This window comes from Acinonyx jubatus, chromosome B4 (genome assembly GCF_027475565.1).
Source record: "Acinonyx jubatus isolate Ajub_Pintada_27869175 chromosome B4, VMU_Ajub_asm_v1.0, whole genome shotgun sequence".
Classification (NCBI taxonomy): domain Eukaryota; kingdom Metazoa; phylum Chordata; class Mammalia; order Carnivora; family Felidae; genus Acinonyx; species Acinonyx jubatus.
The window spans coordinates 118,634,845-118,653,661 of record NC_069387.1 but is presented as its reverse complement, the minus strand read 5'-3'; the positions used below and the strand labels follow the sequence as shown (position 1 = coordinate 118,653,661).

The window sequence follows — 18,817 nt, the reverse complement described above, 5'->3', positions numbered from 1 at the left end:
AAGAACCTGGTGTTCTTTGAATATGCCAACCAAGTGTGTTCCCACGTGAGGGCTTTTGTACTTGCTTTTTTCTATTCCTGAAACTCTTCGCCCAAATATGCTTCTGACTTGTTCCCTCACTGCTTTCATTTCTCTGCTCAAAGTTCATTTTATCCCTGAACACTCAATATAACACAGCAACCCCTACACTCCCTATCTCATTTACCCTGTTTTATGTTTGTTCTTAGCATTTACCACCCTCTGCTATACTGGATTTACTCATAAACCTGCTTATTTTGTGTCTGCCCCCTAGAATATAAGCCCCATAAGAACAGAGACTTATTTTGTTAACTTGCTTTCTATTCCTAGTGCCTGGACCATTGTAGGTACTCAATAATTGACATGCTGATTATGAGTGCTAAATACTTGAAGGATAAATGAATGAATGAATGAATGATGCACTTTCTATTACCACATCAGGGCTTGGTGGGTGGCCTCCACAGAGAGTGAGTGGGTGGTTATTTTGATGGGGAAACAAACCCTAAATGTCAATGGCTATATGCCTTTCTCTTAGTGAATTCCCACTCCTCACCCCAAGATTCCTTCAATTTCCTGTATAGGGGATATAAACCTGACCACCAGTGTTTTGGAAACTCCACTCACAAATGCAGCTGAAAACTTTCAGTATTCAGTCTGAAAACTGTTAATTAATTTCTCTGTGTTTAGTAAGTTTCATTCATTCATTCATTGGACAAATATTTACCAAGTACTGTTCTATGTACTTGACATATATTATCGGTGACCACAACAGACTAAAATCTCTACCTTTGGAGCTTGTATTGAACTACCATAGGTGTCCTTGAGTCCAGAGATTCCCTGTCCAGAAGATAGAACTACTACTGTTTTTCCACTAGGTACAGGGAGAAGCAGTTTCTTGGTTGAGCTGGTCAGGAACAGATTCTGGGGTTATAACTGCTCCTTATATACACTTCCAGCAGGGTTGCAAAATCTGGCAACTCTCACTTTCAACCAATCCTTGTGTTTTCAACCCCCCTCCTCTCACCTCATTATACCCACTCTGTCTGTGCTCCAGAGGTACCCGGGACTGGGGCCTTCAATTCTTCAGCTTCCATGGGTGCAGTAACTCAAAATAGCTTCCTTCTTATTTCACTCGGTTCTGCTGAGGTCAGTTAAGACTGACATATCCCCATTCAACTTTCTAAATGCAGTTTTCACCTCCTTTCTTTTGTGTTTGTGTTGCCATACTTGGGGTGCCTGGGAGAAATTCAGTACTGTGGAACCTGTCTCCACCCTACTCCCCAAGACACACACCCAGTAAGCATTGGGTTCAGCCTATCCATGTTATTGTTTGTGTACCCAGGGAAATAGGGAAAAGATAAGGACCTCTAGTTCTTAATCTCACTTCAGTCCAGCAGTTGGTGAGATGAGAGATCTCACCTGTTCATCTGCTGTTTCACCTGTCCCTGTGCTTGGGTCTAAACTGTCATAACTCATTCCATCAGCTGGTTCATGTCTCGCCGAAATAAGTAGGACACTCTCCTGACTTTCAGAATCACCATTGTCTGGAATTACCACAGCCAGGAGGAGCAGTGGAGAACAGAATAAAAATTAAGAAGTAAGATTAAAATATGGCCATTAGAGCCTTGCTTTTAAGTTCTGCCCAGAAACACCATTTACTTCTTAATAAATTCTTGGGAATAGATAGTTGAACCTTCTTCATGGGGTTGCCACAAAAATTAAATGAGATCATGTATGGAAAGGACTTAGCATAAGGTCTGGGGCATAGTAACACATGATATCTAAAGAAAAGTTCAGTTTCTCTGGTCCTTCAAATTGGTCCATATGGTTATTAACTCAAGTTTGAATCAGGCCAGAATCTATTCTACTCTAATGAATTGATATCTTTATGGTGTCTCCTGGAGGGGGCTCAAAACTCCCTCCCATTCAAGATTTCCTTCCTATAACCTAGTTAGGAACTTCCAGAATGCCACATAGCAGACTCATATCATTTATGGAACTTGGGGTTAGGAGACTAATTCAACATGCCAAGTAAGAGTTCAAAAGACCCTGAACCTGGGTCACCTGGGTGGCTCAGTTGGTTAAGTGACCAACTCTTGACTTATGCTCAAGTTATGATCTCATGGTTCATGAGTTCGAGCCCTGAGTTGGGCTCTGTGCTGACAGCATGGAGCCTGCTTGGGATACTTTCCCTCTCTCTGCCCCTCCCTCTCTCTCTGCCTCTCCCCAGCTTGTGCCTGTGCATGTGCACTCTCTCTCTCTCTCTCTCTCAAAAGAAATAAGCATTAAAAAAAGATGGGGCACCTAGGTGGCTCAGTCGGTTGAGCGTCCGACTTCAGCTCAGGTCATGATCTCACAGTTAGTGAGTTTAAGCCCCACATTGGGCTTTGCTGACAGCCTGTCAGCACACAGCCTGCTTCATATTTTCTGTCCCTCTCTCTCTGCCCTGTCCCCGGCTTGTACTCTCTCAAAAATAAATAAACATTTTATAAAAAAAAAAAAAAAGAAGAAGAAGAAAGAAAAAAGACCCTGAACCTAGGCTAGAACTAAGTGGCAGATGTAATTAGTGTTCACTCAGTAATCCACATGCTCCCCTTCATTCCGCAGCCACCTCTGAAGTTAGGTTGGGACTATATGGCTAGTGTAGGTCAATGGATTAGAAGCAGAGATGACAGTGTCATTTCCAAGTGGGGCCCCTTTTGCATGGTGATATCAGAGGTTATATGTTCCAAATGGTGAACTACAAGATGGTGAGTGGAGAAAAAATAAATCCTAGATACCTGAGTAACTGTCTGAAACAAGTTTCCAGTCTAGTCAATTAGTATACATAAGAGAGAAACAACATTTGCTGTTAAGCCACTGAGATTTGAGACTTATTACCACACTATCCCTAGGGAAATAAATCAGTTCAAGAGAACTTGTGAAGATAAAATTAAAAGAGACTTCAGCATCCATTAATGGTAGGCTATGTAATTCAGATGAACCTTCACACTAGAAAAGCTGAATAAAATTTATTTATTTTTTAAAATATCTGCTCAACAGCATTGGAGACTCATCATAGAAGTGAAAAATTACCTGGTTACCATCTGGCCATCTGGACAAAGATAAAAATCCAGAGAAATAATCCTGACATTTGAGGCCGCTTTTCTCCTGGGAGCATTTGTTACTTATAACAAAGCCAGTGTTTGATAGCTGAGCAGTTTGATGGCTGGGTATAGAAACAAAAGTTGGATGCTAGTAGAGCACGGTAGTATGGGTTGGGACCACGAAGTTTTGTACTCTAGGAGTAAAGTTGAATGGAAACTACTGAGCATTCATGCTGCCTGTAGCCCAGCTTCAAATCATCTGGGTGGCCCAGAAGATCTCAGACTTTGCAACTGGAAAGTCTTTGGGTTCTTGGAAGAAGCAAACAAAAATCCTTTCTGGAGAGGGAGAGAGAAAACCAAAAGGCATTATTTTAAACCTAAAATCATTTCTACAAACAACTTTTCAAATACGATTTTGGATACAGACCGACGTAAGATAATGTGAACAAGAATTAGCAAAACCAACAGAAAATGGAATCACATGGTCTCCAGATATTGGCACTGATCAGACTTTAAAATAATTATCTTACTGTTTTCTAGAAAATAAAATACAAGATTGAAAATTTCAGCAGAGAATTGGAAATATTTTTTAAAAGACAGCAGAATTTTAAAAGAATCATTAGAAGTTCTAAAAGTAAGAATACAATAACTAAAATTAACAACACAATGGATTGTTTTTTTTTTACCAGATTAGACCTTGCTGAAAAGAGAAATAAAGAACTTAAAAATAAATCAGAAGAAGATATCCATGATGACACAGAAAAAGGAAAAAGCCTGGAAAATATAGAAAATGTAGAAGAGATATAGAAGAGACTGTCCCATACACCGTCCAGCATCTATTTAACTGGACTCTTAGAAATTGCACAGAGATGAAGCAAAAGCAATACCGGAAGAGAAAGCAGCTAAAATCTTCCCATAATGGATGTAAAACATTGAGCCACAGACTGAAAGCAAAATTAAATGGATTTGGCAGGGAAGAGAGAGAGAGATTTACTTTTTTAAAAGTCCAAGGTGACTCCAAGATTTCTAGCTCCAGCAAAAGCTTGATGTGATGAGCTAAGAAACACAGAAGGAACAAGTTTGTTGGGGTCAGCAGGAGGCAGTGTGAAAGAGAAACAGTAGTTTCCAATTTTCATCTGCTGAATTTAGCATCTATACAGGGATAGGAAATATGTCATAATTTCTTGAATAATTTTTTTTGGGGGGGTCATATTTAGGAGTCTCCAAGGCTTGCATTCTCTAAAAAGGGCCAGTCAAACCTTTCTTGTATCAACAATCCGACACTCTCAGGTTTTCCCTTCCCTTCTGCCAGAAGCTATGGTTTGCTTTCAAGGGCTGATCTACAGATGGATATTGCAACAAATTGTACAATGACTTGAAAACTGTATCTGCCTGGTGTTCAAATGTAATTACCTGTACAATGCAACCCTTGGAAAACCCATCACAACAAAATAATGTGTTTTCATTTTTAACACCATGATCCACAGCTTCATAGGGTTTTTTCTGAATATTAGAAGAGCAAGTTACAGGAACCCTACATGCTTTGACTTATCAAAATGTGGACTTTCTGCATATGACATTGACTTTAAATGATGGAGCAAACACAACTTTGTATTGCAATCTGTAATACTACCTTAGGGATTGTCATGTGTTTTTTAAATAGTTGTTTGACTTTATTAACAGAAGAAAAAATAAAACACTGGCTACCATAAATTTCTCATTTTTTTTTTTTACTTAGAAAACAGCACGAGTTTCACAATAAATTCTGGCTTAGGGATGAAAATTATATAGCATGCTTTTTCTTCAACAGAAGAGTCCCAAAAAAGGTTGCAAGATGATAGCTAATGTTTATTGAGCACTTTCTACATGCCAGGAACTGTTCTATGGGACTTACATGCATTCACCCATGAAATACATTTAAAAGTATATAATAACATAAATTATATACAATGATATATTGGATATTATTTACTAGAGAGTCAGGCAATTCCTTTTTACTCTCAAAATTATTCTTTTTTAAAAATACACTACAACTCTGCTGGTACAATAAGGGACCAGAAATGTATATAGAAGAAATTACAAAAAACACTTTATAATAATAAGCTACAAGTAAAGCTAATTTTTTCTTTAATATTATATTTTTCTTCCAAAAGTAGAAATGAAAATTTCAAACCAATAAACAGGAAAATAATTTTATTTTCAAACAATCCTTTATGCGCCAATTTAAATTTTTTTAATGTCATTAAATTTTAAGATTTATCCAGAGAGTATCCATGCTATTGCCTTATGTGATCAAAGATGAATTTTTCAGCACTGTTGGTCTAGTTGTCACAGGTGTTTTCTGTCATGCTCTCATTTCATTTCCCTATATAATTACTGCCATATTATTATGGTTTTCCTCAGTAACATTCCAAATACACTCATTAGGAATACTTCAATCATAGTTGTGCGTAGTTTGATCAAACTTCCAAATATGACCAGCAGAAATGTCTAAAGACATACATTTTTTAAAACAGAAGACTCTTTCAAGAGAATTTTACCTAATAAAACACGTGAACCAATTTATTAAATTACTAAATGTCTTAAAGATGTATAAGTAATTTGGGACATTATTTAGTTAACTAAATTCTTGATATTTTGAAGGGTTGAAATTCAGCCAAACCCTTGTTTACTTCTTCTCAGCCATTCTGGACACCAGGTTCTTAGAAATTTAGCCATCTTATTCAGCTTTTTCCCTTTTCATTGTTCCTTTTCTTTCTTTCCTTTTTATTTTCTTTTTGTGTTCTTTTCTTTTCTTTTTTATGGTCTAACCTCTCTCTGAACCCAGGATCTTTGAATCCAGCCCCTGCTACAATGACAATGCTTTCTGCCATATCAAACCAGATGTTGATATGGCAGATGTTTCCCATTCTCCATGCCTGCCAAAATAGGGAATTATCCACAAGACCACCCTCTCCATTTTCAGTTTTCATTATTAAAAAAATGTGTCTTCTCTATACTGAGGTGAAAACTTCTTCCCCAAGACTGCCACCTATTTTGGACCCTGTGAATCTCAGCCCTGGCCCTCAGACAAATCAATATTGTGTTGCTTTAGCTTCCTTAGTTGTAAAATGAAGATAATAAATGTATGTCATAGAGGTGTGGAAATGAAATGAGAATGTTTATAAAGCTCCTGGCACGATGCAGGGTCCCCATGAGCAGTAGCCTTTATTAGGAATAGGAAACCCTCTTCTGCGTGGCTGCCCTCAGAAATGTGATGACAGCTCTTGTTTTCTCCGCTCCAGGCCAAATATGCTCAATTCCTTCGATTTTTCTTTGCATCGCATGGTATTGTCTCCCTTATTCTTCTAGTCATTCCTTTCTGAATAAGTTCAGAGCTTTGAGAACTGAACTTTAAGAACTCTTCTTTGAGAAGAGTCTACTGACAATCCAAAAATATTATATTTTTATACCCATTTTGTCAACTGAGAGCAAGCTCCATACCCATAAGTGTCATTGCAAGATATTTTTCTTTTCTCTTCTCTATTGCTGGTCAGGTTTCCTTTCCTCCCCCTCCTACCTCCAGTGTCCCCATATTGACTCTCCAGCAAGCCAGGCTATGGGGAAGGTAATAGGTATAGATACTTTCTGGTTCTAAGGTGAGGAGAAGATGGAAGTGCCCTTCAGACACTAGGCTGTGTCTGAGAAGTTTCCCTCTTCATTCTGGTAGGATGTCAGCTCTTCCTCATGGAGGGTCACTCCTCTCTGTCCTCTCCATTTCTCCTTCTGGACTTCACAATTCTGGGTGGTGGCACCATAAGACATCTTCTTTTTGGGACTTGCAAAACTCTCATGGTTGAGTTCTGTCTCCTCAGCTAACTCATCTTGGTCAATGATTCCACACTTCTCCTCAGAGAGATTCTCAGGGTCAGCCCATTCCTGTTTCTCCCCAGAAGCAAAGACCCCATAGAAGATCACGCCACTGTAGTGCACCAGGGCAGCTATGAGGAACACATTCTGCCATTCCTCACGAGTCTAAACAAGGAAATACAGTACCAATTAATGTGTTTTAACGAAAAATAGAATTTTTTTTAAATTTATTTTGAGAGAGAATGATATCAGGGGAGGGGCAGAGAGAGAGGGAGAGAGAATCCCAAGCAGGCTGGTGCACTCTCAGCACACAACCCGATTCGGGACTTGATCTCACAAACTACAAGATCATGACCTGAGCCGAAATCAAGAGTCAGGCACTTAACCAACTGAGACACCTAGGCACCCCTTAACCAAAAATAGAGATTAACAGTAGGTTCTAGAGGCTTTCAGTGGGACAAAAACTCCTGCCCACCCCAAAGGCAATACTGTGCATCTAGGAAAGACGTAAGTCAGAAGCATGCCCAGGAGTCAAACAGAATTTGAGTGTTTAGAAAATGAATGTTAAGGGAACGTCTGGCTGGCTCAGTTGGCCAAGCAAGTGACTTTTGATCTTGGGGCCATGAATTTGAGCCCCATGTGTGGTGTAGAGTTTACTTAAAAAAAATTTTTTTTTAATGAGAGTTAATACTACAATGAATATAAAAATTACAGACTACAGTACATGTGCTTTTTTTTAATTTATAAAAATACTTTTTAATATAAACAATATGTAAAAATCCATGCAGCACCATTTCACAGGTCTTTTAAATATACAATGTGGTTTCCCTTCACATGGTAGTTTAAATTAAGCTTGCTTTAGAAACCACCATTTTAAATATCAGACATCTCCTTCTTGCTTGCTGTTGGATACATAACAATATTTGAACCATGAAAATGCTGACTCTTAGCTGTCAATAACTTACTTTAATCATATTTTCTGTGTAAATACAGTAAATCAAAAAATAATGGGAATTTGTGTGTAAAGTTAGAAGAAGTTGGGGCACCTCTGTGGCTCAGTCTGTTAAGCATCTGACTCTTGCTTTTGGCTCAGGTCATGATCTCACAGTTTGTGAGTTCAAGCCCCACAATAGGCTTTGCACTAGGCAGTGTAGAACCTGCCTAGGAATCTCCTTCTTTCCTTCTCTCTCTGCCCCTCCCCCGTGCTCCCTCGCCTGCACACGCACTCTCTCTCTCTCTCTCTCTCTCTCTCTCTCTCTCAAAATAAGTAATAAACTTTAAAAAATACATAAAGTTAGGTGAAGTTAATATCTGAGATTTATTAGTCATGTTACCCATCCCATGATCTCATGAACAATGAGGAAAAACCTAGATCTTCTGCCTCTAAAATCCCCAAATCCACCTTCATTTTCTATCAAAAAATAAGAAAAGTTAACCTACACTTTCTCCTCCAAGAAACTGGAAGATTTTCTGAAATCATATTAGTAATAGACAATCCAACTAAGAAAATAGTTGAGTAAAAACTCCATAGAATCAAAAAATTCTTATTTGTGGAAGGTAGCATCCTAAAACCTTTTCAACGACAGAGATTAAGAAACCATGTGGCCCGTGATTGAACTCTGGATAGATCTGGGTTCCTCCTCTATACCCACCCTCGTCTGAACACACAAAGGCTCAGTAATGACTGAGTGCCACACCCTTGTAGTTCTTATGGAGGGCCATTAATGTATTGTTCATTTTCTTCATAATAAGGAAGTCTAACAGCACTAATATCTTTACGCTGGAACATGCTAAGTAATAGATGGAAACAGGCTATAAAGTTTAATTGCTTAGAATTATAAAGCAATCTTGGGTAAATTATTTATCCTGAGTTATTGCCTCAGTTTCTTCTTTGTGTCTCTAAATAGTCATTATGATGATCGCTTCCCTCCCCCACGCCCCCCAACATATGCCCCTTTTACTTCTTTGTTGAGAAAATGTGGAAACAAACATCAATCAGCCCTACTGCCATCAATAAATAATAATTTTTTAAAAAAATAAGAAGGAAGAAAAAAAAGAACTTCAAATGACTCAGTCAAGGTCAAGGACATACACATTTACAGTCTGGGGCAGGGCCTTGAGATCTCAAATCTGTATAGTACTTCAGTCCTCTGATACTGCAACCCACAGCCCCAAAAGAGAACATTACCTTGTGCTTGGTCATTGCACCGACAATGAGGGGACAGACCATTCCAGAGAGAGTTCCCACTCCATTTGAGATCCCCATGAGAATGCTAGCATAGCGTGGGGCAATGTCCAGGTGGTTGACGTTAAAACCTACAGTGAAGCCAAAACCTCAAAATCAGAGTCAAGAACATTTTGGGAACTACACAGCTTTTCCCAACTCTCATCAATCTATTTGGTTTCCTCTGTGATATGACCAATGGATACCTCTACCGAGAGGGCTGGGTTGAGGATTGTCAGGCTGTGTCTGCGCAGCGCAGAAAGATGTGCTGTGACTGATTAGCAATGGCTCCCATGGGTTCTCCGTGGGGAGAATTAGGACACCTGTGCTTATAAGTTTGGAACTCCAAAGTAACCGTGTTTGGGGCAATACTGAAAAATTGAACAGATCACACTTAGAGGAAACAATCACATTGTTTACAGTTTGATTAGAACCAGACGGGACCTCATAATACCCTCCTTCCCAGTCCTCAACTCACTCCCAAAAGGCCACCCAAGGTAAGCCTGTCTTAGATGCTGCATGGCACAGTGGAAAAGGTACTTTTTTGATAACAAACATTTGCACAAACATTGGCGGAATCCTCTGTAACTTACAAGAGACTTTCACATAATACTTGACCTGGAGTCTGTAAATCTGGATCCGAGTATTACTTCTACCACTTAAGTAATTTTTAGGCCTTTGTTTTCTCCTCTCTAATATGGGGATAAAATGACTAATGCATAAAGATGCAGTGAGATGAGCCTCAGGAAATGCGTACGCAAAAGCCCTTGGCAAGCAGCTAAGCTCTGCTAACCAGTGACCACTACGCCTGGGACTCCACCCACTGCTGCCACTGGGCTAAGTGTCTCCCTCTTTTGAGGTCTTCTATCAAAAGATAATGCTGCTAGGAGGGGTAAAATAATAAGTTTCCAACACCTCACTATTTACCTGTTTATCAATAGAGAAGAATGAGTGGAATGAAGGGGGAGGAGTGAAGACAGGGGAAGGGGCCCGGTTCTGAGAGAGGAGGCCACCAGCCCTGGGAACCAATTCTATCAATAGTGCCCAGGCGTGCATTCTAGAGTTGAACAGACCTGCCTCCGGCAGCTCAATTGAGATGCAAACCTGGACAAAGGATTTAAACTTTCTGAACCTCTGCTTCTTCATCGATAAGCAGGAGTAATCATTCTTATAAAATTGTTGTAAGAATTCAGTTAAATAACATATGTTAAATACATGGTACATACAGGTAAAAACCAACATGTATGTTCCTTATGGGTGGTTACCCATCTGTATCATTTACCACCATCTTCCCTGAACTGGAAAAGTGCTTGGTACATAGTACACACTTGATAAATAATTATTTAATTACCCATTTGAGCCATTGAAATTACAGCAGGGGATTGTAGGTTTTGTTTATTCATGTTTTTGTTTTCCTTTGCCTTGCTTTTTAATTCTCTATTCTGTGCAAAGAACCTGAAAATAGGATTTAAAAAAAATTTTTTTTTTCCTGATCTGGCACATTAGTTGTTTTTCCCTACCTCCATTCAGGGAGAATTTTGAGAAAAACTTTTTTGCAATAAATATACCTTCCTTTCAGATCCAAGTGGCAGACCATCAGAATATAAAACAGCTGCAAGATTAATTAATCTTACTGTTGATTTGCAAGCGATAAACACTTTATTAGAAAAGAACCCAGAGATAAGAAGCAATTAATATGATCGTTGAGTATTATATTCTGATACAAAGCCTAGGCATCTGTGCTCAGCTAAAGATAATGTGAGAAAAGCCACTTAGATTTCTAGTTGCACAATCCTGGTGTTTAGAAGAAAAAATTCATTGAGAAACTGAGCTATTGATAGATTATTTTGTAGTGGATTAAAAAAAATACACACAAGCTGAGAGAGTCTGTCTTCTCTACATAGGACATTTTTTAAAGTAAGTATCACCCTTCCTAATCTCACCTGTCTCAGCTCTCTTGTTGATAATCAATTCCCTAATGGTACCTCTCTTCCCAGCATCCCAAACCCCTTATAAAGTTGGCAGATAGTAGGTCCTGAGGAATCATCATCCACCCAGGGCCATAGTCCTTCCCACAGTGTCACTGTTGGGTGAGATAAAACTTCCCCCACCCCACCCCCATCCTAGCTACTCAATTTATGTGGGCAAGTTAAGTCACCTTTCTAAGCCCCAGTGTCTTCGCTCTGGTAAAATGGATATAGCAATATCCTTCTCATAGGCTTGTCAGGAGGATTAAAGGAGATATGTCAAAAAGTTGCTAGCATTGAGTAAATGCTAAAAAAAAAAATGGCAGAACTGTTTTTTAGTATTTGGGGTTTCTCTCCTTCTGATCATGGCATAATTGGCAATCCAGGAACAATGTGAAATATTTCATTACTGCTGAGGACAGGATATGAATCCCTTTGGCATCACAGAGCTATCAGGGGAAGTTGTTCCTCAACATCTACTGGAAATAAGTCATGATTGCCCTATCTTTGCTGCTCAAAGTATAGACCAAAGATCAGCAGCAGCAGCAGCATCACTGAGGAGCTTGTTAGAAATGCTAAATCTCAGGCCCCAACCTGAACCTGCTGAATCAGAATCTGCATTCTGTAAGATGCTAGGGTGATTTGTGTGGGCATGAAAGTTTGAGAAGCCCCTGGCTAAAGTGTATAATAACTGAACAACACGATTCATAATACTGAATACTTATTAATTTTGTTGTGCATCTGGCACTGCTAGGGGTTTCAAATGCTTTATTTCCACTAGAATGTAAACTTTATGAGGACACCATCTGATTTTTTTCCACTGCAATATCCCTTGTGCTGAAAACAGCACCTGGCTCATAGGAAGTATGAGCAAATGCATGAATTATCTGAAGTTCATTGCAATCTCCCAACAACCCTGTGAGGTTGTCATTATACCTCTCCAATTTCTGAGTGAGGAAACCAGGGCTTGAGAATTTAAATGAATTAGCCAACTTTTCCTTTTATAAGTAGCAAGTAGTAAAGAGAAACCTCAAAATCAGGTCTATGCAAGGGCACCTGGGTGGCTCAGTCAGTTAAGTGTCTGACTTCTGCTCAGGTCATGATCTTGTGGTTGTAGGTTTGAGCCCCACATTGGGATCTGTGCTGACAGCTCAGACCCTGGAGCCTGCTTCAGATTCTGTGTTTCTCCTTCTTTCTACCCCTCCGCCACTCACAGTCTGCCTCTCTGTCTCAAAAATAAATAAACGTTAAAAAAAATTTTTTTTTTAATCAGGTCTATGTACCACCAAACCCAAGCTCTTGGTTGCAAGCTACTTTTAAAATAGAGGGTTTTTTGGGGTGCCTGGGTGGCGCAGTCGGTTAAGCGTCCGACTTCAGCCAGGTCACGATCTCGCAGTCCATGAGTTCGAGCCCCGCGTCAGGCTCTGGGCTGATGGCTCAGAGCCTGGAGCCTGTTTCCGATTCTGTGTCTCCCTCTCTCTCTGCCCCTCCCCTGTTCATGCTCTGTCTCTCTCTGTCCCAAAAATAAATAAACGTTGAAAAAAAAAATTTTAAATAGAGGGTTTTCACCCCTAATTTCACTGTTTAACAGCTCTATTAATTTGAAAAGATCACATCTTTATTTTAGGGTAGTTTAGAAAACTACCAGAGGTTCCACATTTCCCTGTCTTGGGACATTCGTCCTCTGATCTTTCAGGCAGCCTGGAATGGTAAAAAGAGCACGAACATGGAGACAGCCAGAAATGCACCTTACTTGTTCCTTTGCCACAAATTGTATGCCAGTAGAAAAATACTTTTTCTGAGTTTTAGGTACCTCATCAGTAAAATAGTGGTATTATCCACTTCCTTCACAGTGCTGTGAGATACACATGATATTTGTAAACTGTCCTGTAAGTGATCACTGTCAGTGTTACAGTATGTTTTAAGGGTAAAAAAACAACTAAATTTTACTTTTTCACCCAGTTTTGCATAGGGAGCTTCTGAAGCCCGTAAGACAGGGTATGATAGCACCCTGGCCTGTCACACAGTTGGTCTCTGCTCCTGTAAAACAAAGAGACTGATGCCACCTAGGGTAGTGTGAGAATTACACAGAGGGCTTTGAACAGTCCCAGGCACAGAGTTGTGCTTGGTCAAAGTTAGCTCTCACTGTCATCATTATTATTCTTACTATGTACTCTCGCCTATTGGGAAAGTCACTTCCCCTCTGCATTTCCTTCTTTAGAAAATGAAAGCCATGGAGAAGACAAAAGCTTCTAAAGACGCTTTCCACTCTAAAAAATCTTCTGACTTTATGGAACTATGTCAAATGACTACATCATGTGACTTTTGAGCTAATATTAGCCATCTCCAGTTAGAGGGAGGATAGAAAATCAAGAGCCTCTGTGAGGAAGAGTGACCTGGTCCTGAAGTATGAAGTGGCACTTAACCCAGGACACATGCTTGTGCCTCTGCCCACAGCTCAGGGGCGTTGCCTGCACTTTGTGTCTTCTTCAAAGCAGGGAAGTAGGGACAATTGCAGCTTGCCTAGGCTCCTAAGCCTAGTCCTCAATGATCTTACAAAGTCATTCCCACATGATGAAATTCTCCAGCCAGTAGCCTGCTCCTTGGGAATGGCCTGGCTACTAAAGGAAAGTAATACAATATTTTTTTCCTTCCTTCCTCCCAAGACTTGCTGAATCTGTAGAAAAGATTTGGAAAACCAAAGGACACCTCACCTGAAATAGCAAAGCCACTAAATCCTACAGCAAGCACCAGAAAGGAGATGGCCACCCCTTTGGTATGGGAAAAGCCAACCACCAGGAGTAAGGTTGCCTCCATGCCAAAACCTGCAAATGCAAACAGCAGGAAAAAAAATATTGTTTTCATGCCAATCAGCTCAGTTCACAAATTTATCAAATAAGAATCTATTCATATTTCCATGGACCTAATTTTTTAGTATGTACATTCTGGCACATTGCTTACAATATTACCTGGGTGCTTCATCACTACATGACTATGCTAATATTACCCCAGTGTTCCGTGAGCCTTCCAACATGTGTCCTGGTGCGCGTTGAATACTGAGAAGTTCCAGCACATTCCAATGATGCCCCTGGGATGGGGGATGTTTACTATCAGTTGCTTCATGGTTAGTTGCCCCTGCCATTTCTAAATACTAAAACTCTCTTATATACTGTCAGTGATCCCCTCTTTGGTTATGTAAGTTATGGCCTCTCACAGAAAAATACAATGACAACACTCAAATATATATCACCAGAAATGACCAGAACGCTGTAGAGAATATCAGAAACAAAAAGCAGATCTTCATCTCTTGTAAAGCATAAGGCAAAATTTTTCCCTTTCAGAAGTTCACCAAGCTCTCAAGCCTCTTTATAAAAGCCATGAGACATTTGCACAGAAATAAAGCAGAACAAAAGTACTTTCTGTTCCTTTCATTCTAAATAACTGAATCCAGTACAATAAAAAAGGATGAAGAAGTTATGAAGATGTTCCTTCTCACAAAACACACACCACACACATACTCACACACACATGTACACACACTCAAGTTCAGCCAACAGCAGACAGAAAGAAGATGTAAGTGCCATTTCCAGGTATATGAAGTGCCCTGGGGTATATGAAGACAATGATGCTTCATTCTGGAGACTGTCTGCTGATTCCAGACATCTCCACCCGACTGTCCTGTAGTCACCTCAAAGACCATAACAGATAGAATTAATCTATCAACCTATGTTTAGAACCCAGACTTTAGATTCAGACAAGCCTGGGTTCCGGTTCTACCACAAAACCACTAATTATGTGACCCTGGACAAGTCCCTTCACCCCTTAGATGCCTCATCCTCAAAAATGGGGCTAATGATACAACCTTGTAGGATGCTGGAAGAGTAAATAAAATTGGGTATATAAGGCATCAAGTGCAGTCCCTGTCACATGAGCACAGCGCAAGTCAACCAAAAGTGGGATGCCTGGCTGGCTTAGTCAGTGGAGCACGTGACTTTTGATCTTGGGTTTTGAGTCATGCCCCACATTGGGTGTAGAGATTACTTTATTTTTTTTTTAATATATGAAATTTATTGTCAAATTGGTTTCCATACAACACCCAGTGCTCATCCCAAAAGGTGCCCTCCTCAATACCCATCACCCACCCTTTCCTCCCTCCCACCCCCCATCAACCTTCAGTTTGTTCTCAGTTTTTAACAGTCTCTTATGCTTTGGCTCTCTCCCACTCTAACCTCTTTTTTTTTTTTTCTTCCCCTCCCCCATGGGTTCCTGTTAAGTTTCCCAGGATCCACATAAGAGTGAAACCATATGGTATCTGTCTTTCTCTGTATGGCTTATTTCACTTAGCATCACACTCTCCAGTTCCATCCACGTTGCTACAAAAGGCCATATTTCATTTTTTCTCATTGCCACATAGTATTCCATTGTGTATATAAACCACAATTTCTTTATCCATTCATCAGTTGATGGACATTTAGGCTCTTTCCATAATTTGGCTATTGTTGAGAGTGCTCAAAATGAACAAATCAGGAGACTATAGATGCTGGAGAGGATGTGGAGAAACGGGAACCCTCTTGCACTGTTGGTGGGAATGCAAATTGGTGCAGCCGCTCTGGAAAGCAGTGTGGAGGTTCCTCAGAAAATTAAAAATAGACCTACCCTATGACCCAGCAATAGCACTGCTAGGAATTTATCCAAGGGATACAGGAGTACTGATGCATAGGGTCACTTGTACCCCAATGTTCATAGAGATTACTTTAAAAAAAAAAAGACTTAAAAAAAAAAAGTCAACCAAAAGTCAAATGTTCAAATCACAGAATCATCTTGGACACTTCTCACTCTTCCTCAGCTTTCACATACAAATCTGTAGGTGTCAAATATGACCTCTTTTTATCCTCCTCCACTGTCTCGGTCCTGGGTGCCACTTACTTCTCACCTGGACAAATTCAATAGCTCCTTTATTGGTCTCCCCACCTCTTCCTCTGACCCATTCTCCACGTCACTAGCTCTCTAAACTACACATTGACTCCATTGCCCTTTTGCTTAAAACTTTTGTCAAGGGTCACACGTTATCAGTATAGCACTTATAATAAACCCTCCTGCTGGTCCAGGTTCATCTGCCAGCCCTCACCACCCTTCCCCTGCCCCATATAAAGCCTTCTGTTGTAGTTGCATAAATCTATGAGCATTTCCTACTCACAACACTGTTTCATCCCCCTGACATATTTTTATAGGCTCTTCCTTTGCCCGCGATACTCTTCTCCAGCCACTTGTTTCTCTTTTTCTGGAGCAACCTTGCTATCCTTTAAAGGCCGTTTCAAATATTACTTCTAGGAAGCGTCTCTGACAACACTGCCCTTCCCCACACTGGTGAAGCTGACATTCTCCTTTTTATTCCTCATATTACAGAACCTTTCAACATTGCTTTGTAATTTTTCGTTTATGTTTCTGCCTCTGCCACAAACTGTGACATTATCCAGAAAGATACCAAGTATATAGCACAGAGCCTGGCTAGCGTGTAGTGGGCACTCAATACATAATGGTTAATGAATTAATGTAAAGGGAAGAAAATGAGACCCGGAATCAAGACAGTTAGATTGAAATACAAGCTAAAATACCTTTTGTAGAACTTGGTGAATTGCTTACCTTCTGAGTTCGTTTTCTCAAAACTATTATAGAAATAGAGCAATCAGTAATTGTTTTAGATGGCCATTCAAAGAGAATCAGATGAAATGGGGAACAGTGGTGCTTTTCAACTGGGGGCTTTATACCACTACTACTTGTTAATTTTGTTTCAAGATTTTAAATTATACATAGGGAAAAATTGCTAGTATTTTATATACTAACTAAAAGTGCTTTTGAAGTGGCCCATTTTAAATAGCAAGGCATCTTGCTGAAACTTTTTTTTAAATTTTATTTATCTGTTTTGAGAGAGAGAGAGAGGAAGAGAGAGAATGTGCATAAGCCCACAGGGGAGGGGAAGAGAGAGAGGGGGAGAGAGAGAATTCCAAGCAGGCTCCATGCTGGCAGCGCTGAGCCTGACACAGGGTTCGAGCTCACAAACCATGAGATCATGACCTGAGCAGAAATCAAGGGTCTGACGCATAACCGACTGAGCCACCCAGGTGCCTTTGGCTGAAACTTCTTTTATCTTAGTACTCTAGACAAAGGTTGTAAGGAAAAATTAATTCCCCCAAAGAATTAGAATGGAGACATTTTGTGAAAAATAAAACTTACAAATGACACACTGGTTCATCTATAAGGGGGAAAAAATGATCTTTGCCAAATAGTTAGTAGATTTCCAAAGGACAGGGCGGGGGGGGAGGGGTGGGTGGGTGGGAAAACATTTAAGAGCTTAAATAGTTTGTCTATAGTGAAAAATGCTAGAGATAGGACGACTATGTTCCAGGAGCTTAAGGATAAAATTTGAACGTCAGAGGTGATCAAAAGACCTTGAAAGTGAACCTATTCAGAGCTGACCAGAAAAATAGAACTAGGATTTAAAGGTCTGAGAAAAATGTTCACTTCATATTAAAACAATCTAAAGTTCACACAGGCAACCGATGGAGCCAGACTAGAATTTTTTACCTCAGTCACACTTAACAAGTACCATAGAGGGAAGTACAAGGATTTGACATCTGTTTTTGAGGATCTTGGAAATGTGCCCTGACTGAGAATGAACTAGAACAGACCTTCATGTCCTAGGTGATCTGTTTGTTTTAAATGATTCTAGCAGCAAACATCCCTTGCCTATGGAAAGAAAAGAAAGTGACAGACTCCAGCAAATGTGCGATCCTTCTCAGATGAGAAATGTCCTCTATATTTCTTCTTAGAGAATATGAAACCAACTAAAATTACCTATAAGATCATGCAAGTGCTTCATTATGTCCAAATCAATCTGGCTTGTTCAATGATGGCACAACACTCTCTCTTCATGTATTTATTTCTAGTCTAGCATCTTTGTATATAAGCAAAATAAGACAACTATTTTTTAAAACATTCTGTGTAGAACTCACTGGTCCTGCTATTTCAAAATATAAAATGACATGACAAGATATGCAAAGAGGTTTTGGGGGTTTGGTTTTGTTCTTTAAGATGGGGCAGAGGCTAGGAAGGTTCTATGTTTGTGTTCTAGTTTTGGTGGGGTGGGGGGAAGAGATCTGCTTTCAACAGTCACTTTGTTAACACTTTAAAATCTTTGCGAATTCTCACCACCCCTCCTCCCAATGCCAACACTATCGATTGTGGAGGATCAATGGGTGAAGTGATTGGGGCAAAATTAAACACAAACAAGACATTCCTATAAAGTATGTTCAGAGTCTCCAAGACATCTGGCTTTAGAAAAGTTTGTACAAGTGGAATTGAAATCGAGAATTTTCTTTCAAATTCCAGGTTAAGAGGTTGCATATTTTTGGCCATGGAAAATACACTTGAATAGCAAATACTTATTGAATGCCTCCTTAGAAAAACTTCTATTTTGTTAGTGTCTTAAACACAGGAGAGGAAAAATGCATTATCTACCAAAAACCTTCTATAGGTTGGACCCATGCTAGGTGCATTTGTACATTGTCTCATTTAACATTTGTAATAATCATTGAAAGAAAATATGATTATTCAGATTTTAAAGAAGAAAGTTGGGCTCAGAGAATTTAAAAATCCACCCAATTTTCTCCACC

At 39.7% G+C, this 18,817-nt stretch overlaps 1 protein-coding gene across 3 annotated transcripts in view; it reads right to left on the bottom strand.

Annotated features, from left to right (window-relative positions):
* Positions 1–4,826: 4,826 nt before the first annotated feature.
* SLC17A8 (solute carrier family 17 member 8) overlaps positions 4,827–18,817 on the bottom strand; it is a 53,408-nt gene continuing 39,417 nt past the window's right edge. For all 3 annotated transcript variants that reach the window (XM_053226649.1, XM_015070839.3, XM_053226650.1), the window contains exons 10-12: positions 13,859–13,969; positions 9,142–9,269; positions 4,827–7,118 (exon numbers count right to left, since the gene is read on the bottom strand). In XM_053226649.1, coding sequence (XP_053082624.1) covers positions 6,774–7,118; positions 9,142–9,269; positions 13,859–13,969 — 584 coding nt within the window. In that variant the 3' untranslated portion in view covers positions 4,827–6,773. The remainder of the gene's footprint in view (positions 7,119–9,141; positions 9,270–13,858; positions 13,970–18,817) is intronic.